This window comes from Rhea pennata, chromosome 3, assembly GCF_028389875.1.
Source record: "Rhea pennata isolate bPtePen1 chromosome 3, bPtePen1.pri, whole genome shotgun sequence".
Lineage (NCBI taxonomy): Eukaryota > Metazoa > Chordata > Aves > Rheiformes > Rheidae > Rhea > Rhea pennata.
In genome coordinates this window covers 18,870,931-18,895,504 of record NC_084665.1, presented here as the reverse complement: position 1 = coordinate 18,895,504, position 24,574 = coordinate 18,870,931, and the positions used below count along the sequence as shown (strand labels likewise).

General features: G+C 43.0%; 1 protein-coding gene across 1 annotated transcript in view; it reads right to left on the bottom strand.

Annotated features, from left to right (window-relative positions):
- Positions 1–24,574, bottom strand: part of CAPN13 (calpain 13) — a 41,474-nt gene that overhangs the window by 7,940 nt on the left and 8,960 nt on the right. Inside the window, exons 2-16 of the mRNA XM_062571296.1 lie at positions 24,293–24,362; positions 23,312–23,430; positions 19,862–19,995; positions 17,873–18,047; positions 16,955–17,023; positions 14,915–15,000; positions 13,440–13,514; positions 12,454–12,620; positions 10,819–10,964; positions 7,685–7,845; positions 5,738–5,774; positions 4,247–4,309; positions 3,134–3,191; positions 1,959–2,026; positions 203–271 (exon numbers count right to left, since the gene is read on the bottom strand). Of these exons, the coding sequence (XP_062427280.1) occupies positions 203–271; positions 1,959–2,026; positions 3,134–3,191; positions 4,247–4,309; positions 5,738–5,774; positions 7,685–7,845; positions 10,819–10,964; positions 12,454–12,620; positions 13,440–13,514; positions 14,915–15,000; positions 16,955–17,023; positions 17,873–18,047; positions 19,862–19,995; positions 23,312–23,430; positions 24,293–24,362 (1,497 nt within the window). The remainder of the gene's footprint in view (positions 1–202; positions 272–1,958; positions 2,027–3,133; positions 3,192–4,246; positions 4,310–5,737; positions 5,775–7,684; positions 7,846–10,818; positions 10,965–12,453; positions 12,621–13,439; positions 13,515–14,914; positions 15,001–16,954; positions 17,024–17,872; positions 18,048–19,861; positions 19,996–23,311; positions 23,431–24,292; positions 24,363–24,574) is intronic.

Below are 24,574 nucleotides of genomic sequence, written 5' to 3'. Positions count from 1 at the left end.
CATTGTGAGCACTTTACACATACCACCTACTACCTGAACTGTCAGCCTTTGCATTAGAAGACAGAAATTGGACCCACCAAGCTGCCCAGCCTTTTTAGTATGCTTCCCCACAGTCCTGCGATATGACAGAGTGCCTGCACCCTGCTGATGAAAAGCCCAAAAGTTCAGTATGAGCAGAGAACAGAGGGCAGCCCACGCGTACCATGTACTTAGCGAGACGTCTCCAGAGGCTCCCAAACTCCTGCAGTGTGAGTCTTCCATTAGAGTTGAGCTGCGCATTTAGTTAAGAATCAAACAGTCAATGAGAGCTAAACCTCACTGTCTTCATTTCCTAGGTTGCTGCCTAAGGCACAGCTTCATTCACACAAAGAAAAGCAAAAGATGCAGTCTCTGCTGCTTGTTACTTTGTGTGTACCAAGAACTTTTCTGCTTTCAATTATACTTAAACTCACCTTTTTTGACACATTGTACAACTGCTCACACTTGTGCTTGTAAAGAGCAATTGGTTTGTATTTATCTGGTGCCTTGAAGCACAAAGGAGCCTGCAGTGATTGCTCCAGTTTACATGTAGACACTGAACGTAGTGACCCTCAGGAAGGAATGAGATCCAGTGCTCAAGGTCCGTGCAGCTTGTGTGCTTTGCAGTGCCTCTGCGCATGGGGCTGCATAGCAATAACCTTGGCTAGATCCTGCAAGCTGAGTATGCACAGGTGAGCATGAGGGGCTGATCCTCACCCCTGCTGGCAGCAGTCGCTGGCAGCCTTAGAGTTGTACATATGCTGTAAGCAAGAATACAGCTCCTCACCATGGGCTAGTGTCAACAGACATCTTCCTGGGATGCTCTGGGAAATATGGCAGGGACTTCCTCACCTCTGTACATCATCCAGGAGCCCTAGGTAGACACGCAACACTTAATGCAACTGGGATAGCAAAAGCTCTTTGAAAGTAAAACTCATCTCTAGTGAAATACATGCAGACAAGTGCTACCACCATGAAACTTGGCTGAAAAAGGTTATTCCTGTCTTTGCAGGCCAGGATAGGTCACACTGTATATGGGTTGTATGCAGCCCAGAGACTGAAAAATCCATCTTGAATTAAAGCAGAATGGTAGCTTTGCCAGCTCCTTGCACATGCCATGCATTCACAGCATCCTCTTAGACACAGAGGGTGTTGGGAAGAAGGAAAAATGTCTTTTGCTGGATAGATGCAGAAAGCTGGTAAGAGAGGAGCACTGCTGGTCATTTTTATTCATTCTCCAGTAGTTTGTAAAGGTCTGAAAATGTCTCAAAGTTATTCCAAGGCATGGAAGAAAAGAGACAGCAAGCAAGTAAGCGAGAGAAAACACACCAGGGAGAATTTATGTTTTCATCAAGAAACCCTCTTGTTCTACAACAACCAGCAATGTATTTCCAATGTTGTCTTGTTAACAGTAAAAAGACTCTGCAATCCATCTAAATAGGGAAGGCACACACTGCAGGATGAATAGTCTGCCAGGCACACGGGTGTGATTCAGCAGTGATAATGCCTTTTCCCTAACGCCAGCTTTTGCTGCAGGTGCTAGGAGTGCTGGGGCTTGGCTGCTGTCTTCACAGGCAGGTATGGGTGCAGCCATGGTGGGAGAGCTGAGCTGAGCCCAGGCTCTGTGCTGCCTCCTCACCCCAGCCTCTGCCTGGGACCCCAAGTCCAAGGGTGGACACCCACAGGGGGGGAAATCAGAGGACAGAGTCTACTGGTAGTGGTAGGTTTCAAATTGGAAGCTGATCTCTGTCTTTCAACAGAGATACTCAGAGCCAGGGCACACATGGCAAAGTCCTGCATAGACTCTGGGACAATTATTTATTGAGGCTTGTGGCTAATATTTACTTGCAGGTTCTCAAACTGGAATGCTCAGCTCAGCCATAACTCAAGGCAAGGATGAGCAACACTGGGGAAGTTTATTGCTTCTGCTGAAAGGATACATCCATCAGAGCTAAAATGCCTCTACACGAATCGAAGCTGAATCTTCCTCCCAGGCTGGTCATTTCTTCTGCACGGATTGACAAAACAGAAGAAATCAGAGAGAGTGAGATGGGTGGGAGAGGCACCATTCCCCCACTGGAAGGGTGAGTGAAGGGGACAGTGAAGGGGAAAGGGAAAGGGGACATCGCTCTTAAGTATCATGTCCCTGGAAAGCCCCAGGACCAGGCTCAGGCTTTGAGACAGCAGGAAGGGCAGCAAGTCAGGCTGAGATCCACGAAAGGAGCCTGACACATCTCATGTATCAGTAATGATCCCTGGAAAGCCCAGGGATCCCAAGGAAAGCTGCCCAGCTTAGGCTCAAAGTTACTCTGCACAGCTTGCACCCACCTGTCTCCTCACTGGAAACTATTCCCTGTGAGAATATGGATTGATGAAATGGCAGTGATAAGAAAGGCTATCCAGGCTGAGTTAGCAAGCCTGAGAGCACTCGGAGCTTTGTGCATGACTGAACTGGTTTGAACACTCAGGCTGTGCCCATAATATGCTGTATTTGGAGCAGGCAAGTTAGGAGGGGTGGGAAATGTTGCCAGTCAGCCCTAGGAGCCAAGGGGGATTGGGACACAGCAAGAAGAGTAGGGGGCACAGCTGCCCAGGGTGCTCAGTTGTACAGCCCTGCCAGGGGGCCAGGCTCCTGCTGGAATTGGAGGAGCTGGAGTGGCATGGGGAGGCTGGCTATGGGGTGTCTAGGAAAAGGGCAGCACGGCAGCATGGGGCAGGGTAGGCAGAGTGTCACAGAGCAGAGGCCTCCGTGGCACCACTCACGGACTTCAGGGGAGAGCCAGAGGGAGAAGGTGCAATTCAGCAGTTATGCAGGCATAAACACATGACTTCACTGGCGGCCACGCATTAAATAGTCTGTTGGCGGCTGTGCTGGATTGCATCATCCTCTTCATGTGAACTATACTTTCATTTTTTTTGAATAAAACCAAACTGTTGTGAGTATAAAGGAGCCCTGGTGGAGGCACTCCTCGTTCTTCAGGCTCCAGTAGCGCAATAAGCCACTCTGAAGATTTTTTGAGGACCATCAGGACACCACTAAATCCTCTATCTAATTTACACAAAAAGAAGGATAGAAAAGTGTGAAAAGACATTAGCTGGGTTGTAAAAGCTTTACCTTGCAGGATCTCTTTATTAAGCAGTTGTTGCAGTTGTGAGGCATCAATAGCTGAGCCCTAATGCAGAATAAAACAGGAGAGGTCTGTGAGCATAAGGCTTTCTCCTGCCTCACTTTCGTCTAAAACTTCTTCACTTGTGCACGGTGGCAGCTCATAAGGAGCTATGCTCTTGCCAGAGGAGCTGAAAATCAAGCCCTCTGTGCCCTGGGGCCACTCACTGTCCTCCCCTGCCGGGGTCTGGAGAGGAGTTACAAACACTCCCAACACCATAGGATAGCATCTCTGCTTTCAGTGTTGATGGCAACGCTTGCTAATTCATTGGCATCCTCTTTACTGGTTTCAGGCTGGGGAGCTGATGCTGCACAGGTGGAGCAGGGTACCTGGGTAAGTGAACTGAGAAGATGGGTGCTATCGCCTTTCAGCTGCCCAGCACAACATTGTTTTAAACTCTCCCTCAGGCAAGACACTTTCGGTGCATTCAACATGACAGCCTGTGTCATCTTCACCTTAATGGATTGATATAACTATTAACTGCAAAGAGGTCTACTGTGCAAAGACTTTTGGCAGTGATTTTTTTCTCTTGACTAAGTCAAGGGGTCCTTTATAACAGTTTATTAAACCATTAAAAGAATCTCTGTGAACACACACAGTTTGGCTCAGAAAGAGCAGGAATCAATTACTCAAACACTGACTGATGTCTGGTTTCCAAATGCCATAAAGACAAATGGAAAACAATGCTGATGAGAGGAGGGAATAGCTGAGGCTTTCTAATTGCTTTTCTGTAACGAAACAAACCAAAGACAAAAAATGCACACATGTAATTCCACCATCAGTGCCACCACAGATCTCCACTTCTCCTCCTATATATGGGGCTGGCCAATCTATTCCAGCTCAAAGTTCTATTTTTCTGGGGATTTTGGCAGATGAGTCAATACTGCTACGAGGGTATCCAATTGAGGATAAACATAGATTTCTAAAAAACAAACAAACAAACAAACAAAAAATCATTTTTCTAAATGGATAAGTATGAACACTGGAGATTACTTTTACTTTTACAAATCCACATGCCTTTTGTGGTTTTATTTTTCATCAAGATGTTACAGATGAGGTACCTGATTGGCGTATCTTAGGAAAATAATCTTATAGGAGCTGTCTTGGTTGAATCTCAGTTCATCCTGGTTCAGAGAAAAAGTACGCACACAAACAATTCAGTTATTAAGGGAGCAGCTCAAGATCTGAGGAAGATGACAGAAAACAGGTGGGACGAAGTTCAGCAAGTAAGTAAATGAGAATAGAGATGTGAGGCCTGATCTTTACTAACAGCCCTCAGTTGAGACCACTGGCTCAAAGCATATGAAGATGCACCAAGAAGGGTATAGTAACATGGATGAAGACAATATAGCAGCTGTGGACTTTTGCCTTCCCTAGCCCCTTCTAGGCCCCCTTCTAAGGCAAGCTTGACTTCACCTGAGCAATGCTGGGGAGTTTAAGAGAGTCAGGCAAGGGGGGACACTTGATGGAAGTAGTAGAAAGCAGGCAAAGTGACAAGATTCTTTAGGCTCCATGACAGATAGTTCACACCAGTGAGATCCACTTGCTTGGGCAAGAGTAGAAGCAGTGGGTGACATGTTGGTCAAAGCTAAAACATGGGTTAATGACACTCTCCAAATAAATTGACAGCTAGTCAGTGGAAAGGATAATAAACTACCATCTACACTACCTCTCTAATGGGCCTTAATTGTAGGCTGGAAAATGAATCAAAAGGAAAGGAACCAATTTTCCCTTCTCTTGAAGCAGTTTTACATCTTTGATTTCAAGTACCTGCACTCAGGTTGCATTACTATAAATAATAGCCCACACAGAAGCACAGTTTTGCAAGCAACCCTAGCTTCAAGCACCAGGAAGACAGCAGCACTGAATAGACTCAGGCTCTACTGAACAGAATCAAGCTCACCCAGTTTTCAGATGTAATTTCCCTTAGGTTTGTGAAGATATCCTGGTGAAAATCCAAAGAAATTTGTTGTTGGCCTAGCCTGCATGGACTCCTCTGCTTAATAAGATGCAACCTCTAAATGAAGTCATTCCTACAGGGAGAGTATGTGTGCTCAGGTGTGTCTTCTTTTTATAAAAGGTCATACTCATGCTGTGACTTTTTCATTTCCCTCTTTCTTCTCCTTGGATCCTCATTTTACAGACACTGGAAGAATTTAATGTCTTTGAAATACTCTCCCCTCTTCCACATTTGGTTGATTGATGGGTTGTAAGGTGGGAGGGACAGGCTGATAGGCTGCCAGAATGACTGTATAAACTTAACTTCCTTAAGAAATCAAGCTTTGCAAGAGGCAAGTGTGAAGAGGAGGGGCTTCAGTCTGAATCCCTTGTCTCCAGAGAGGCACCCCAGCTTGGCCACCTTCTCTCACAAGGTAAGGGTCCCAAAACTGAACTCAGGACTGGTACCAGGTAGTGAAAGGAGGCAAGGGCAAAGCGATGGCTGGTGTACTGGGAAGGGAAGGAGAGAAAGTTTGGCTAGTGAGTGGGTGTGGTAGTTCCCTGGGAACCATTCACCACCACCAGTATCTCGATCAATCTTCACAGCCTCTTACCTTCGGCAGCATTGGGCTGAGAGGGTAGTCTGGCTCCCTAGAAAAGAGTTACAAGAGTCATACTGGGAGAAAATGGCCTTTTGGAGCCCTGATTTGCAGATGTGGTGGGAGTCAGGTGTTGACAGGACCACTCTCCCTGGCATGTGATCCTGCAAGGTGCCCAGCACTCAATCCTCCCAGACTGTCACAGCTCAGTCACACCTGTATACCCCTCCCAGGTCTCCCTGTGCAACCACATAGGAGCAGGTCTGAGTCTCTAACCAGTCTGGCACCACCCCCTACCCTGAGCTGCCCCTGGAGGGGACCACCAGCAGAGAACAGGTGACTGGTCACACTACTGAGCATGCCCTGCTAAGCAGAAGCCATGGCTGTCCTACCTTAAGCCTCAACAAAAAAAAAAAAAAAAGAAAAAAAAAAAAAAAGGAAAAAAAAAAGAAAGAAAAAAGAAACAGGAAAAAAAAATCACCTGTTTTCCCTTTACCTAGTTTAACAGTTGTGAAAATAAAATTGAACACTTTCTTGAGTAAGAGCCTGCAGGCTATGAAAAGGCAACGTGTTTTAAATGTTTGTAGACTACATAAAATTAAGCCAGGGGCATCATTCCTACAGCTGCTGCCAAGGCTGTCTCAGTAGCAGCATTCAACATTTGAGGTTTGCTTTCAGTGAAGAAATTAGGCAGGCCAAAGGTCTGCAGAATTTCCTAATCTTCCTCAGGCTCACTGTGAGGCACCAGCCTCCAGATGGCAAACACAGTGCCCCATATGGTAGCCTCTCAGCACATAGTGTTCGTCCTCCCTTCTTTTTAGTACAAGTCAATATGCTATAAGTAGTAGTTGTGCCTAGCTGCTTAGGGGACTCCTGTGGTCCCCGAAGACAGTCTGAAGAGCAAGGCCCAGACTCTCAGAGCTATCTGAGTGCTAGGCACCACTGAGACCTATGGGAATGAGATACACTCTCTTAAGGGCTGCCCTGGAGCTCACTTACGAACATGTGTAAGGGTTGTAGGCTCTCCTGGAAAAAACTACCTCCCACGGCTGAGCTGTATTGTGCATGAATCATGCTGAAATCAGTCTAGCCCAAAGGACAGTCTTCTCGTGTTTGTTTTCCATAACTAAGTAGTTGCCACAGTTGATTCTGGGATATTTTTTGCCAGAGGCCAGTGCCCAGAAAACAAGCTCATTATTAAGATACGGGTCTATGAGGTAAGCTCTGTTATCACCTCTACTCTAAAACTTACTGAAGGAAAGCCACTGTGCAACCGATACTTGAAGCTAGTTGGTAACACTGTGTGCTATGGTTTCCTCCTTTAGATAAAGCACAACCAGATGTTTATACAAAATCTGGCGATAGCTGTCTTTACATTGACTAGTATACTACTTTTCAATCAAACTTATCCTTTAAGGCACTTCTTATACGCATGGGGAGTCCTACCAGCCAGTTTGTTTAGTGAATCTACCTACAGCATCCGGGTCACAGGATCACAGACTTTCACTGTTCTTTGCTTCTCGACCACTCCAAGGAGAGTGGGGATCTGATCCATATGGGGTCCAGCTGGTACAACAGTTATGACTCTACTTAATAATGAATGTTAGGAAAAGCAAGATCTCAGTCCTCCTATCATTAAAGAGAGATTTCGCCACAACCTGGTAGGACATATAACTATCATTCACTTGTGTGCCCCAGGAAGTGTGGCTGTTTGTATTGAAATGAGACCCCTGATGACTGCAGATGAGCTATTAATCTGTTCTGCAATGGCCACCCGTATTCATCTGATTTTATACATCTGATTCCCTTCAACAGAGCACTTAACACTCAGCTTTGTTTTTCCAGTTCTCTTCTAGAGAATGTTAAAAGTAAATTGCTACATTAGTTATCTTGACATTAAATTCTTAAATCTTGGCACACTGTAAGTCTGGGGCCTATGAGGAGTACTTATCATCATCTTACCCATTGTAGTCTTGATTCTTCAGGAAAACTCGTAAGAGAAATTCAAATTCTTGGTTTTCTGACGTAACAGGAAGGACAGCATAGGTTCCTGGGCTCAGGATAAAGTAGTTGGTCACATCTCGGGCCAAGGCAAAATCTTGTTTCAGGATTTTGGAGTTCTTCTGAAAGAAAAATATAGCTGACAATCCACCTCTCCATGTCAGGAACCAAAGTATATCAGTAAGTGTACTCACAGCTGTCTTAAATTCCCACAGATCTCTGAATCTACACTCGATCCAAGATGCCTTATCCTCCATAGTGGCAGGCAAAGCCTGCCTAGGATATAGTCTCTATCACAGAATGCATCAAAACTGCACAAGGGTGGAAGAAGTGAAAGAAATAGAAGGCAAAATGTGGATGAGTGGATTGAAGTCAACATTCAACAGGCTGGAGTTCATCAAGGAACCAAGGTGAATACTGTCACAAGAACTTCCTTGAGATACAGCATGATGTAGAGTGGTCTGGGACCTCACAAAGTATCTCACCTAGATGACAATGCTTCAAGAATATCAGCCTAAACATTACAGAAAGTGTTGTAAGAAAATAGCATATCCTGATCTTTCTTTTGTTATTCCAGTATTTTTGCTGAGATGAAACAAATACAATGTAACAGCTATTACTATGATGACATGTAAAGATAGCATAATAAAAAACCCTTACTAAACATATTCCTCAAAATATATCAGTGTGTATAAATTCCATTTAGAATGGTTATACAGCATGGCAGAGTTATTTATGAGCCATGCCTTTGGGAGAAAATAACATAAAACTGCTATTTTGAGAGAAATAAAAAAGATGACTACTGTTACAGAGGGATTGGGAGGTGCATAGACTGCCAAGTATTATGGGTCAGATCTTGAGCTGATAGAAATGAGCAGTGTCGGAAAGAAATAAATGGCACAAAATCCTTTTTTACTTTTGGGTCTCATTCCACATTCCTTCTGGTAAAAAGCAGAAGTAGATTAATATCTCAATGAAGTCAAAACTGGTGAGAGATAAGAATCAGGCTCTATACATTGCTCAGCTCTATCACACAACATTAAACTTCCCTCACAGCCATGTATTAGTGTTTCAAGTCTGTATTTAATCAAAGGCTTCCTAGAGCTATCAGATATGTCCATTCAGTTTTGCATCCTTGACTGCACTGTATTCCCCTCTCATCTTGCCAAGGGATAATATCCATTTTGCTTTACAGCAAAGATTTGATGCATCTCAAAAGGTATTGAATGACGAATAATGCTGCTGCTGAATAATGGCATGTGAAAGCTGTTGAGAGAGGAGGAGTCGGACCAGATGAATCTTAGCACTTGCACTCTCCTTGTGCAAAGAAAACTCATGGTATCTTCTATGCAAAGATACCACCTCTAGTTGTCCTCAGGCACTGACGTGAGAAGTTGAGAATTAAGCCAAGGGAATATACCGCCATACCTGTACCCTGGACTAGGCTTTACTGCTATCAGGGGCAGGATGCTGGACTGGCTTATAGGAGCTGGTATAACAGTTCTCGTGCTATAAAGCTTAGACTTTGTCTATGTGAGAATATTTTCTGTTTAACCCTGCTATGGGGATTTGTACCAATATCATTATATTGCTAAAAGCTACAGTGTGGTTGCTTTTGTGATAGAGCAGCACGACTGTCCACTTTTCTTCATTAACTAGGCACCCCACAATTATCCTGGTGCCCTTGTTAACAGTCTGTTCTGGCCTTGCCATTCAGCTCTCATGTGATCTGCAATATGTCACATTTCTAGGGGAATCAGAAGCCTGACTTGAGTCTGAGCTGAGCACCCCACAGAGGGCTGTGTCATGCAGAGCTGACATACTCACTGAATTTCATCCATCTCGGAGAATATACCAAGAGAGAGAAAAATTAAATGAACATACCTGAGGATCTATTTGAGAGGAATGAAGATGAAGAATAAGTTTTAAACACCTAGCATGAATAACGCAAACTTGTCCTCTATTCTGCCTGCCTGATTGGACAACTACTTCTTTCTGAAGGAACCAAGAACCCTACCATCAGCTCCCAAAAGTGGGTCATTTCTGTCAAAATGGGTGACTAAGATGGGCGTACATCATGGTAGAGCATGGAGGGATCTCTGCCCCAGGTAAAAGATCTCTTTGCATAAATACAGGGACCCCTATTCAGTGGAGGGATGCTCCTTTTATTACACCTTTTACTCCTCATGAGAGATCACTGGCACTGTTTTTTATGAGCTACAGAGCCATAGCTGTTAGAGTTATGGTATAAGTTATTCAAAGTCTGGGATTAGAACAAACCTCTCCCATCATCAAGAGAATGTGAAGTTAGGGTAATACCAGTCTCTGCTTCCTTTTTATTCCTCAGGTTTAGTCCTCCCTGACCTCCTCATCCAATAACAAAAACACTTTTGAAAAGGTTAGCATCCATCTGCACTGGAAATTGCACTTTCAGTAAGCCTGGCAATTCTCTGACAGTAACTATCCTAGCAATGGCACATCCTTGAATGGTCACCAAGTAAAAAGCCCAGACAAGTTATGGTGGAGGTCCAGGTAAGGTGTAGTTTGCATCTGCAGTGGTTTGGGGTAAAGTCTTTCCATAGGTCTTGTGAATGGAGCTGTTGAGCTCCCAGTGTACCCAGCCATGCTAAGCTTTGCACAGCATTTGTTTGACAGAAAAAGGCAAGATGAGAAAGATAGGCCCATTCTGAGGATCAAGAGGCAGTTCTTGCCCCTGCTTGGCCTGGAGCACTTCTCGAGCACTGCAGTTCTTGTCAGGCTGTGTGCTGCGCTAGCAAGGCATCTCACCAGGGCTGCACAAAGGATGTTGTCCTGGCATCTGCTGTAACCTGGTGATTCTCTGAGTTTCCTGGGGCTACTCTGGGGTGCTGCAGAGATGAAAATTCAACTCTCCCTCTGTTGAGATATGAAGAAATGAGACTAAGACTGCCTAAATTACCCTTTCTTTTTGCATCCTAATGTAGAAAGCATCCAGGAATTCTCTCAAAATACTATCTTTTTACATTCCAAGAGGCAATATAGTCCTTCATTTACATTTATAGGTAAAGTAAGCCACATAGAAAATAACAGTGTTCATAATGTCTGATTCTGCTTACCCTGAAGATCAAAAAGCCAATCTTCAATTTCTGTGCATCCAGGGTATTATCAGCATGTTTTTGTATGAGTGAAATGACCACATTATAGGTTTTGGGGTCATAATCTGTCACTTTGAAGAAATATTGAGAGTTCCTCGAAAGTGCACCTGCTAAGAAAGTGATATTATATTAGTAGTGGTCACATAATAGTGCTTAGATATCCCTTAGTAGTCTGTGTGTTAGATCTTGCTTATATACACCCAGGGGCAAAGGCAGTTCCTTTTCCAGGATGCTTTGGATACAATAGAGCACTGCAGTCTCTACATTATCAGCAGGGAGCTGAGGCATCTGGAGTTAAATTAACTGGTCATTAATCATTCTAGAAATCTCTGACAAAGTAATAAATGTCATGGAGATTTCCCAAACCCCCACCATGTGTTACATGGTACACCCTCTCTGAGACAGAAGAGCAGTGATTTTCAATCCCAGGCAGATCCAGTGGCTGAGCAGAAAAGCACTGTGGCTTGAAAATTATAGCCCATAAAAGACAAAGATAAAATGGGCCAAGCTAGCTTCCCTTTCCTTCTGTTAGGTTTTGTCATGGAAAAGACGGAGTGTTGAAGAACAGAAGGAAACGGCTTCTTCTTGGTTAATAGGAAGTGTCACTCATAAGCAGCAGCAAACTGCTCAAACTGGGGGCAAAGGACTGAGGTGGCAACATCTGCTTAAATCAGCCTAGACATTAAGCCAGTAGCTATGTCAGCTGGCTTTGAAAGCTGTATTTTAGCACAAAACTGTTTCTGGACATGAACTAAACTAGAGGATTGGTGGTAAAACACCTTTCTGAGAATAATGACTTCCTCTCCATGATCTCAGTTCAGCACCTCCACCTTCTAACCCAGCCTCTGCTCTGAGGGGTCCCAGTGTCTTCAGCATACTGCATCACATGCACTGTTTTATTATCATCCCCTGAGCTGGTGATCAGGGTTATGAGAAGACTGAAATCTGTAAGCGTAAACCTGTCTGCTGCTGAGTCAGGGATCAATGCTGCAGATTAAAGCAGCTCCTTCATTGACCAAATGCCATCATCTTAGATTAAAATTGCAAAGTTCCAAAAGTGATGCAGCAGCAATAAAAGTAAAATTAAATAAAATAATAACAACAATAATAATAATAATCAGAGCTTGTAATGCCAAAATAGTCCTGGCACAGGCAGCAAAGCCAACAGTCTTATCTGCTCAAAGGATTTTCTATGTTCTAAAACAGAGGCTTGGAGCAGAATTCTTTCATTTCATATCCATTTAATTTCAGAATATTACTTGCTCTGCAAAACCAGCCATGTATGTTGCCAGATCAGACTTTATAATGAGGTTCCTAGTAGCACCTACTGCAATTGACCAAAAAGAGTCAGACAAGCACATTTTGATTTAAAGAGTTTAGGGTTTCTAAATCACAGCTCTTCTGTTTTAACTCAGCAGCCGGTGCTACTGCTTTGTTTCTGCCTCTTTAGCTGATAGGTGTTGTAATGGGAAAGAGCAGGCTTTAATAACTGGCAATCAATATTTCTGCAAAGTGAGAATCAAAGAGAATGTTTCAGTGTAAGCACTGGAGGAAAGGAGGAGAGAGGACAGGGTGATTGCAGTGCGCATTTATTACCAGGGGAATAGTTTTTCCTTTCTGTGCTGAGCATCGAACTCCACTGGCAGATATGCCTGTCCACAGACCATGTTGTGTGGTTCTGATCTCCAAAGTCCAAAAATGTTGGGGTGCTGTTGCATATATACAGCCAAGAAAAGTGCTCCTGGAAGTTTTCACAGGACATCCTGCAAAGAATGTTTCACCTTTCAGTCTGAGATGCCAGCCAGATATGCATGTTCACCTGTACTGTCCTCCAAAGGGGTTATAGAGTAGACCTTGCAGGCTGTAACTGAGCAGATGGCTGATGCCCTGCAGAAAAGCTGAGCTTTCAGCACATTCTAGTCACCCTAAAGCCCCAGTGCAGTTACTGGGCGTATTCAACAGTGCCAGGTGGAGCCCTGCCATCTCCTGTGCATTTCTGCCATAGTGCCCCTGTGTCCTGCACCACACTCAATGACTGCAGCATTGATCTTGCACTAGCCTGCTGTTCCCCTTGTTGCCTTCAGAGCCTCACTGGCCAAATGTACAATTTCTGATGATCAATAGTTTTTATAAAGGAGGGCTTACCCATGGCTGAATTGGATCTGAGAGTAACCAAAGGTAATGAAAAGCCATAAGCATCTTCAGATCAGTCAAGTGTGTAAGGTCTGCCACTATAGCCCTCAATAGCACTCAATCTGAGATTCAGATTTGTCTCTTTACTGGGAAGGACAACATGACACAATAACTAGGGAGCTGAATTTTCAATTCTTTCAGTTTTTTGCCAGCCTGTTGCATAATCTTGGCAAACTCCAATTCTCTTGGTCTGTTTTCTTTCCTGCCTTCTGTCAGACTTTGAGACCAAAGGGCCTGGAAAACCTCAAATTTTCTGTTGGCACAGGGCTAACATAGGGGTGTCCCGGAACCATCACTAAGAGCAGAGAAAAACAATGCATAGCAGATCCCATTCCATAATGAACGACAACAGAAAACTTGCTAAAAAAAAAACATCAACAGGAAAATACCAGAACTCTCCATCATCTTTGTCCCTGCAGAGGGCTTCTCTGTATTTAGGCTCAACATGATCCCACTCAGGAGAACTGCAAACAAGAGCAAATCAACAAGTAGTTTTGACAGGCACAAGTTTCCATCTCCCCGGTCTACCCATTCATCTACCCAGCTTGTCAAGTTGTGAGGGATCAGGACAGATGGGCAAACTGCATGTTGGGAACAGAACTGTGCTCACTACCTTTTAAGCCGAGGCCAAAAAACAGGGTACTGGTCCTTTGCTGTAACTGTCCTCGAGTCACCCACCCACAAATGGGTCTACTTCTGCCCTCTGCATCCTGATCACCCACCCCCGGACCTGATAGGTTAGCGAGGTACTGAGGCTTAGCACTCCTAAGTGCTGATATTACATCGCCATGCAGAGAGCACATTAGCCAGTCAATTGTGTTATTTCCAGAGAGTAGATTTATAATTAAGTGATAACTGTACTTTCTGCAGAGTGTAAGATAAATAAACAGAGCATGAATCAATAATTTATTGATTTATGTAGTTTACCTGTGAATGTGCTCTACTGACATTTCAATTACTGTTAGGATTATAGTTCATCCTTCCAAAAAATGGGAGGATACTGTCTGAGCAGATAGCTATTATCCCAGCCCATCCAGATGTTGCATGCTAGCCTGACTTTTTTTCTATAGAGGAGTGATAAATGATCCTAGTACCAGGTGAAGGCAAGATTCTTGCTATTAAATCACATAAAGATGACACCTGTACATCTCTCTAATCAGCAAAACACTTGATGCAATTCCACTGAGAAACCAACACTGATTTTGCAAAAAAACTGTTTCAGTCTTCTGTATCATTATCTGCGAAGAGATGTTAGCTTGTGCATGCAAGAGAGTAAAGTAGTCCTTAACTCTCCAAAGCTGCATGCAGGAACCAATAAAGTAGTTCAATTTAATCAGTTGCGTTTTGTTTTTGCAATAACTGAGGTCCATTTTTTGTCTCTCTGTGGTCAATACCACATACAATATTGCCCTACTCTTGGGGGTTCTGCTAATTATCAACCTCCCCAGATTCAGACGCATGGGAGGGGAAGGAGGACGGGAAGGTGAATGCACAATTTCAGCAGTATAACTCTCTAGTAGCAGCCAGCCAGGGCTGGGGTCGTGTCCAGGGCTTACTTCATGTGATAACAGTTCTTTCATCCATGACTTATCTGGAATTATCCTCTGGGAAAACTGTACACTTAGACAAAAAGAGATACCCGAGCTAGGCTTAAAGATGAGCAAACATAAAATCAATGCTGCATTAATATTCCCAGGTCTAAATTGGATTTCTGTGGACAGTGGCTTTGCAGATGGAAGCAAGGCTTATAAATGAATTGATTTAGAAATGTCTGCTTCATTAGCATAGTTCCTAAGCAGAGCTCCTTATAATAAACCTATAAAAGACTAACTCTCCTTATGAGATTAAAGCTTTAAAGCCATACTCATCACTCCAGGCGCCCTTCCATTCCCCATGGCCCCAAGGATTCCAGATCCTGATGATATGCTCCCAGGCATTCTTGTAGCGTATCTGTAAAAAGGAAAGGACAAAGAAAAAACACAGTCACAGCTTTCATGATTACAATATTCAATGAAGGGATAGGTAATAAAATGCATTTTCTTCTATACCTTGGAGGACTGGTTTAACTTCTATCTCATTTGGCTGCAACTAAAAATCAATGTCTTTTGCTGCATTGTAAAGGAATGATGTGTGGGGAGAAAACTGCACTCATTTTTGTTTCCTGAGGACAGTGAACAGCAGGCTGACACGGGAGGAAGCTGCAACATGCCTGCCACACCACATGGCTTCAACAGCCCTGTGAATACCCAGTTGCTAATTCTGCACAGCTGATGCTGTGAGCCAGCAGTCAGAGACTTTGGAGGACTAGGACACCGAATTGCAGAGTGTATAAATGTTGACAGCTGTCATGGAGAACCATTGGTAAATACAACCTGTGTTTCTATTTCTGTAGTATTCCCAAGAGTGCATCACCTCAGCCTCTGACTTCTGGTTTCAGATACTTTACCTAATGTTTTCTGCTGAAGAAGTGGGATTTGTAGTTTGCAGTAGCTGGAGTTTCTGGATGCTTTTCCCTTCTTACTGTCACTCATTTAAGGCAGAAGCAGCTCACTTTAGCCAGCGGAGCTGAGCAGTGGAAGTGGAAAGGAGGAGCAGGCCCTTTGAGGTATTTCTATCTCTCTTTAAGCACACAGACAGTGCTGGAAACAAATGCTATAACAGACTCTTTCCAGATAAAAAGGCATGGCCTTCTGGCCAGCCTTAAATCATTTCCACATAGGATGTCCCCAGGATGCCCTGGTATTTTTGTGAGGTGGGGAGAGCCTATTTCTCCTCTCTGCACACACTGTGAGCAAAAGCAAGCTAAAATACCTGCTCTTCCCTCTGACAAAATCTGAGATCCTTGCCATCCCCTCCCTGGGGAAGGCCATCTGGGACCCTCTCTGGAGCCTGGCAACCCCAGCCCTAACACTTCTTGGCCTTTCAGCTACAAACAAGCGTGCCTAGAGAAGAAATACATTGACTATGTCACCAAGCATCGGAGGGCCTGAGGCTCATAGCCGAAAGAACCAAACCTCATGAATCAAAGCCGTGCTCACTACCAGAAACCACTAAACAGAAAGAGAGAAGGGAAAAAACAATTTAGGGAAAACAATGTCCCCTTTCTGAAGTACTTTTAAGTTCCTGGATTAAAAGCCATTGTAGCTGCCTTGATAGCTTGTCTGTTGTTGGGTTTCCTTCTTTGTCTTGCTTGCTATAACACTCCCCACATGCACTACAGCTTGTTGCGCCAAGCTGTGTTCTCACTTGTGGTTGTAAGAAATTCTTTGTTTCTTTTATCTTCTAAGTGATAAATTGGTCCTTTTTTCACACAGGCAATATAATATTTGGGCAGGAGAAATTCTTCATGACTAAAACAGCTTTCAAAAGTGGAGAAATGAAGTTAAGAACCAGCAGGTTCTTAACTTTTCACACAGCAATTTTTGGCAGCTTGGGACTGATCTGAACTAATGTAGATTTGCAACTTGCAACAAATCCCAGAATTTCAGCCACTGCTTCTCTTCTCTTCTCTTCTATGTTGAAAACAGAGTGAAATTTTAAAGTGACAGTGTGGCATGAAAATTCTCAGAAATGCTACATGGGCTCTCTGTTTTGCTCTAGCTCATCGAAGAGTTTTGAAAAAAATGATTTTTGAATTTAAATTGTATTTTCCTATTAGGGAAAATTATAGTTTAGGATTCTGACATCCTTACTCTTCCCACTGGGCCAAAGTTCCTTCATCTCCTGCAAGTCATGCTGACATGTACTAGAATTCAGACCAAATTTGAAGGGACTTGCAACAGTCCCTTCAAAGTGTAAAGTTAATTAAAATAACCCTTATAGAAATAGCAATGTGACTGCCCTCCACATCACAGTGGTGATTGCAGTAAGAGACTACTGGGTAGGAACAGGTCCTTGATCTTACCTTTGTAGCTCCTGTGACGGTGTAGGCATGACCCTGCACGATCCCATTCCTCAGCTCTATGTTCCTCAGCTGCAGAAGGGAGAAAGTACAACCCTTAGCTCTCTGGCACACTGCAAAGGTATGACTATCAACTCACAGAACTGGCATTCGACATGGCAGAAAAAGAGACTTGTTTTTGTCTATATCAGTATCTCAGCTATTCCTGAGAGATGTGATAATTGTTCCCACTGTAGCTATAAAAAAGTACAATAAATTCAACAAAACTACATGTCTTGACATATTTGCAGATTCTTTAGCAGTCCACAGCTGGTGCAGCTGCAGGATGACTTGGAATGGGTCATTGCCCAGAGTTTCGCTCCTGCCCAGCATCATCCATCTGAACTGAGAAGCTGATCCATGTCTTGCTTGCAATAGCAGGGCACTGTGTCCTGATGAACTAGACACTACAGGAGCAATGCCGCACAGTTTGTGGTGTTCCCTTATATGTTGTGTAAACCCTTGGCAAGCTTTTAGCAAGGTACTTGCTAAACATTTCAAAGCCTTTTGCAGCTTCCCAGCACTGTACCAGTAGCATGCAAATCACGATCATAGCATTCCCTTGCAGAACAGAGATACATTTTGGCCTTTCTAGCAATTTATTGCACAGTCATGAAGCCAAAACTAGTCCTACTTTAGGAGGATAGTGTTCTATTGCAATGGAAGTAGCCAGGAGAACATCCACAGGACTCTCTCTGAAAGGCTAATTCTATATCTGCCTTACCTCCTTTATATGCTTTATTGCAGAGCCTTATCTGCTTGCTACTTCTAAGATTTCTCCAGGCATCCATAAGCTGTAACTACTATAGAGTGTGTATACATGATCTGTTCCTCTCAAAAGAGCAACCCTTACGTAAATATACTCCTGGCCTTCTGACATACCTGTCCTGAGGTGCTACACCCCATCAGACACTGTGATCTGTCAGCCGCTTTCAGTATCTCCTCCAGATCAGAAGGCGGGTCCTTTAATGAAAACTGTATTTGGACTCCACCCGTGAAGTCTACTAAAGCATCAGAAATGTAGCCTCCATGCAAGTTCTGGTAGGAGCCTCGCAATCTGAATAAAAGAGAAATTAATAAGTCCTTCTATCATGTTTTAATAAACAATGCACAGTGACAGTATCCTTGATGGACATGCACAATGAGGTGGTGAGCATGGGGGAAGCCAGTGGTGTGTAGACACTGGGGCCAGGTGATGGAAGAAAACATGACTGAAATACATGTCCAGACAAAATACATGCCCTGTGGAATGAATCAGGCAAAGAGGCACTTTTTCCTCTGTATTTTTCCATATTGTAGACAGATGTTTAGAGTCACTTACAGAGAAGAGGAAATAATTTGATGTATCTCATGCCTATACAGACATTTAAGAGAGATAAGCTGGATTTCACCTGAAAAATCCAGTTTCTCTCTTTTGAACAGAAAAGGAGCCAAAAGTGACCCACTCAGATGGAAGCTTTCAGGGCTTATAAGCTAAATTGTTAGCGCTTATATTACATTTTGTCATGACTTTTTATAAAGATGGCCAGCATTCCTTTTGCAAATGGGAAATAGGAAGAAATGAGAGGTAAAGATATTTGCCTATGCTCTCAAAACAAGACAGAAGGAAATTTACAGCTCTGCTCCCAATCTACTTTGCTAGAGCACAGTAATAATATGACAATTATTTAATATCACCAACACAATCCTTATCATCGTTCTTATCATGTGCTTTTTATTAAGACAGCAAATACACTAGAACATGTCATACTTAGAGCATGCCATTAAACTTCACCATACACACTGTATTTAATGAACATAATCAAATGAAGTCTGTAGCTAAATGTATTTTGGAACGTTTTCCTTGTCCTATACTGATGAAAGGAATTTGTCATGGACACTGGGGAAAAAATTCTCAAATGGGAATCTCATAAACAGCATTTCTTGCAACTTTAATTTAATTGAATTTTGGTGTGCTTTGTAATTAAAATTGATATTGATTGATATCAGTATCAGATTGATACTGACTCCTGAGTCAACTTTCCTGAGGTATCTCAGGGCAAAATGCATTCTATTCCCAAGACACTCAAACCTTGATTTAATGTTTGCTTATTCTTGACTAAACCTGCCAAACTAACTAGTTTTTTTCCCCAACACCTCCTTACTTCACTGCATAGTTATATCTGCTTGATGTAGGGTATGTCCCCCAGGTCCCAGTCCCTTTGTACCTCCCCCTAGCACAGGAATTTCTCTTCAGTTCATTTAATAATAGCAGTGCTATGAATGTTAACCAGTCATATTCTGATCCCTTCACTCCTCAGAGGATTTTGTATTAATCATTATTTCTTTATTAATCATCGTTAACCCTGCAGTACTCTGAGGACCACAGCTAAGAGTCGGAGCTTTCTGTGCTAAATGAGATGATCAGAGACTCACAGCAGTAAATGTATTGTGCTTGGGCATATTCTTCAGTCATGATTCCTTTCACTGTTTTGTCCCAAACAGTAGTACCTGATTAGTGACTGTAAACAGAGGTAATACCTGCTCATAGTCTGTAGCTTTTAACAAACAAAAACATGGGAGGGAAAACATAGGTAAAGAAAGTTGCTTAAAGTAAGGAAGAGAAGCCCAACCCTTCTGATTACCCTGGTCATTTTAATTTTCAGACATTAACAGCCCAGGGTTGGACTGAACGCGTTTAGATCTTCAGTCCAAGATCTACATCTCCAGCTTACGCTGGCCCTGTGTTGTCTGCAGCCTTTACAAAAGCACAGTACAGCACAACACAGCAGTGGGCCTGAAATCCTCCCTTATGCTTTGTGTAAAAGAGACAGTGAAGAAAGCATATAAAGCAGTCAGTGTTGGGTGGAAAAACAGACTGGGTATATTTACTTGGCATATGCTTTTTCTAGCAAGGATGGCCAGAATTCGTTTGATGTTCGAGGATGTACAGACAAGTATCTCCCATTTAGAAAAGGCAGTCGATCATCTATCACTACATCCACCCAGTCTCCAAAATACCAGAACTGCAAAAGAAGGAGAGAGAGAGAGAGAGATAAAAGAATGAGCCTCTTTTAAGAGCGAATATTCATGTCAAGCAACAGCATCCTGAAATAGCCCAGGAATGAATCTAAAGCACAGGTATGTGCAAGTTCTTTTCTGAGCTGTTTCAGCCTGATGTTCTACATCACTAAACAAGCTACAAAGTGGCCGGATTTTTCAGTGGCGCAGGAAATCATTTGGAAATATAAGCAGTTCTGCAATCAACAGGAGGAAAGATACAACATAGGAAACTAATGCTAATATTATTGGGCAATAGCAACCCTTCAGGATGATAAAAAGCAATCATGCAGACAATTCAGTAAGCCTCATTCCTCAGCTGCACTTGGATTTTTCCTTGCAGCACCTTTTTTGGCCAGAAAGCCTCTGCCATGACCCAGTCTCTAGATTTTCCTTTCTCTGCGTTTCAGTTAAGACTCCGACATGCGCTGTCACAGACAAGGATGGTGTAGTGACCAAAGATTATTTTGAGGTGTTATCCATCTCCTTGATAGGTAAGGAGGATGCAGGTAGTCTCTCCAGCATGTGGACAGAACAGGTGTTCCTCCAGCTGATCTGGCTGATGCAACTTTTCAAGGGAAAAGACAGGGAAGGAAATCTGTGGGGATGAACTTAAGGAGCCATTTCCAGAGTCATTAGCAGACTAATGTAGCTTAGCATGATTTGTAATCATAAGAGGCCATGCTTCTATTTGCAGTAATGCTAAGGACTCCAGTGGAACTATGCCAGCAATAGATTTAGTCTAGCTTGTTTTATTTTCATGGCTTTGGTCAATGAAAAGCCCCCAAATAAGCTGTTCTGTTGGAAAAGCACAAGACGTGATCTGCCAAGAACAGCAAAGCAGCTTTCGGTTTGCTCAAGAGAAAGCAGATTTGATTATTCTAGTGTTCCTGCCTCCCCCTGACCTCTTACTTTCTGCCTTGGTGATGAGGGGAGGCAGCAGAGCTGTGCTCTGAACCCAGCTGCGGGACAGGCCTCAGTTCTGTGGGACTTCAATAGGGTGCGGCTGAAGGAAAAAACTGTCACTAAGTTGCCTCTATTGGAAAAAGAGATCTGCAAGGCCTGGAAAGATCTGAGCTTCTACCTTTCCAAAAGGAGCTGTCCTTTTGGTCACCTGAGGTGCCTCCTGATCACCAGTCAACACTTGGCAGTAGGTCTGTATCGAGAAAAGGTGTGACATCCAGCCACACCTTCATGCTGTGCTTCAAGTGCAAACATGATGGGCAAACACCTGCAGAGAACAATAAGGAGCTGGCAGTGGGGATTAGTGCAGTCTGAATCTCCTTCTAAAAGCCAAATTCCTTGGTGGTCTTCAGCAGGGAGTCCAAGTTCAGAGGCCTTCTCACAATAGCATTGTAGTTTTTTGTTTGTTTTGGCTGAATAAACAGAGTTACTTCACTCTGACTACCACAAACCTTCAGCTCATGGTCTCATCTGAGCCTTCAAGTTCCAGAAGCAAGCAAGGTGAAAATCCCATGCCCTTCAACTACTTTCTTCTGCAGAGGAAAACTGACAGTATGGTGTTAGGAGGTACATTTTGGATGAGTCCTGAAAATGAGGTCTTGACCACTTGTGGTCTTTAAAAATTTCCTCTATTTCTTCCTGAGAGGAGGGACATCTATGCTAGAGCAAGGCCACCCCCATTTTGAGCAGATGCATTCTGCCATAAATCCCTGGAATTCCTGAAAAATATTTCTATTAGTTTCCAAGGCTGAGCTGCTGCTGCTCATGTCACAACACCTGGCACTTTCTGTTTTGGAGACATCAGAGTTTCTGTACTAGACAAACTGATTCCTGTACGAACACAAGACTGAATTAATTCCTGATGAAATAATATCATCGTAGTTATTTCCCAGACAAAAATGTCACCATCTTAAATATCACTGCTGAAACGCTTAACACTCTAACTCCTGCAGCTGAATAGTCAGGGTTACATATGAAGCCCAGAGCAGCAATTTGTGTTGTTGAGAGGCAATCCAGAAACAATAAGGTGAGAAAAAGTTGTAAGCAAAAATGTTTATATTAGCATATGATATGCTTTGTTTATGATCCTTCACTGAACTGAGGTCTAGCAACTTAGCCTGTGGATGGCAGTAAAATATATCTTTGATGGAATAATTGGAAGGCATTTCCGAGAAGGCATTTCCATTCAGAGTAGCTTTCTCAGGGTTTATTGCTTGAGGAAAGCCGGAAACAGTTGCATTGATTTGCAGATAAGATGTCAGGGAAAACATTTGCAAATACTGTAAGGTATTTATACTGCTTAGGATTTAAGAATTGTTCCTATCTTTTCAAAGCTCTAATGAAAGAAAATCTAGCTTGCATCCTTTAAATGTTTTTTAAGCAGTACTGGTATCACTTCAGCTGGTTTATCTTGAACAATGCACCTCTGCGTGCTGGTAATGTGCCAAATCAGAAACATCTGGTATTCCAAGGAGCAAAGGAATAAAGGAATATTTAGACTGACTGTAAGAAAATCCTCCTGGGCTGTTACATGAGAGTTCAAGGGAGGGGGTCATGAAGTGCCACTGCTAGTGCTCCTTGCTTAGTACTGAATTGCAAATAACAAAACAGATTCGTGAAAAAAGGGGATGATGAGTGGTCAAGTGATTCTCTCTGCCTCCAATTTAGCTTCCGGGACTTAATGACAGTGCATGTTCTTCTAACCTCATATGATATTTGGTTCTCTCAGATATAAGTGAGTAGGGCTTGCCAGTTAGTATCCCAGTCATTCACCTAGATGATTCGGAGAATTTCAAGAACTGGTAGAAAGTGAGATTTACTAAGGAGCTTTGCTCTTCTGTCCAAATCAAAACTATTTTTAAAATGTCAAAAGCCAGTTCCTCTGATCTGTCTCATAGGGCTTGTAATTTCAAGCAAGTTCTTCCAGTTGAAAGTGGAAAGTAAAGCATACAGAGAAATAGACAATTAGTCCAAATAAATAAAGAACTCAAACACAAACAGTCCAAGTTAAAACAGGTGTCAGAAAGCCATCTGAAATGCATATGGACACAAATCCATCTGAAAAGCTAGCATCTGTACCTCTGGAGCTGGGCATAAATTATAACTTTGGGAGAAGGGCTTCGAATTTCCTAAAGTTTGGCTATGCCTGGAACACAGGGGCCCATTATCAGATCTGGAGTTCACAAAATTCTGAGCTGGGAGTCAGCACTGAAGAAACAAAACATTGAAAGTTGTTGACATCTGGGACTGCAGTCTGGACCCTCTGTGTAATCCATCCAGCAAAGTCAAAGTAGTCCCACTACAGCACAGAATACATACCCGGAAATGAAAAATTCCAGCATAATCATCCCGGAATCCTTGATCCTTTGGTAAAACATTTTCCAAAAATCGCTTCTGCAGTGTCAGGGAGCCCAGGGCAGCCAGCATCCAGCAGTCACCTCAAGGGAGAGAAGAATCAAATACATTCAGTGAGTTATTCACTGCCACGGTCCATTAATAACTTTTTAGGAGACATGTTTTCAACACCTAAGACATCTAAGAGGAACTGTTAGAAGAAAACATCTTTCTTCTGTCCTCCTTTCTCTCCCACTGAAACACTGAACCACCACCCAATATTCAGCAGCAATGTCCCTAGGGAACTGTTTTGCCACATCATTATCCACTTTTGCTTTTATGCTCCTCCAACCACACATGGTCATGCTGAGGCTTGAAGGTTTAGAAAGAAGTTTCACAAACCTCTCATTGGGGTGAGAAATGGAAAGACAATGAACTGTTGGAGCAGAGCTACTCCCAGAGACAAGCACACTTATGGGAAACAGTACAGGAAGCAGACAGATATTAGGTGTAAGTATCAGAGAAAATGGACAGAAACATCCATAAAAGTGAAAAGTTTTGAAAGAAAATACTGAGAGTGAGCAGACAGAGACAATGGGATGAAAAGACAAAGTTCAGTCTTGCACATGTCGTAGCTGTGCCTGCTTACCCTAGAACTTCATTTGACCCTGTGTGACCTTCTGCTTAGTCTTATCTGGGCCTCTCTTTCTTTGCTTATCTTTATACACAGACAGGGCAGGTGCTATATAACTGAAGCAACAGGGATTAGAGCTGCTGAATTTGGAAATCTCGTTAAACATCTGCAATAAATTCTGTATGGACTTGCTAGGTCTGGAGTGACCTGCATTAATTGCTTATTTACTGCAGCCACATTGTCCACAACCTTCCACTAAGCACTCAGGACATAGCAAAGAAACCACAGGTCATTGCTCTATGCTGGTTTCCAAAACAAGAATATGACTGTACCTATTTCTCCTTGCATAATATCAAATCTGCTAACTCCATCCATGATCAAATGAGGATTTCTCTGAAGCTCCTGAAAGAAAGAAAATGCAAAGAGTATTGTGAATGCCCAACACTTACAAGCAACATGTTCCTGCCCATGCATATTGTTTGCCTCACTGATGAGTTGCCCCTAGTGTTTGCAGATCCTGATGGATAAGCTGCAAAAAGTCATGAATTCTGCTTCATGTGGGCACACAGAAGGTCAGCCACTGTCACAATTAATTAAGGTTATTGTAATGCCCT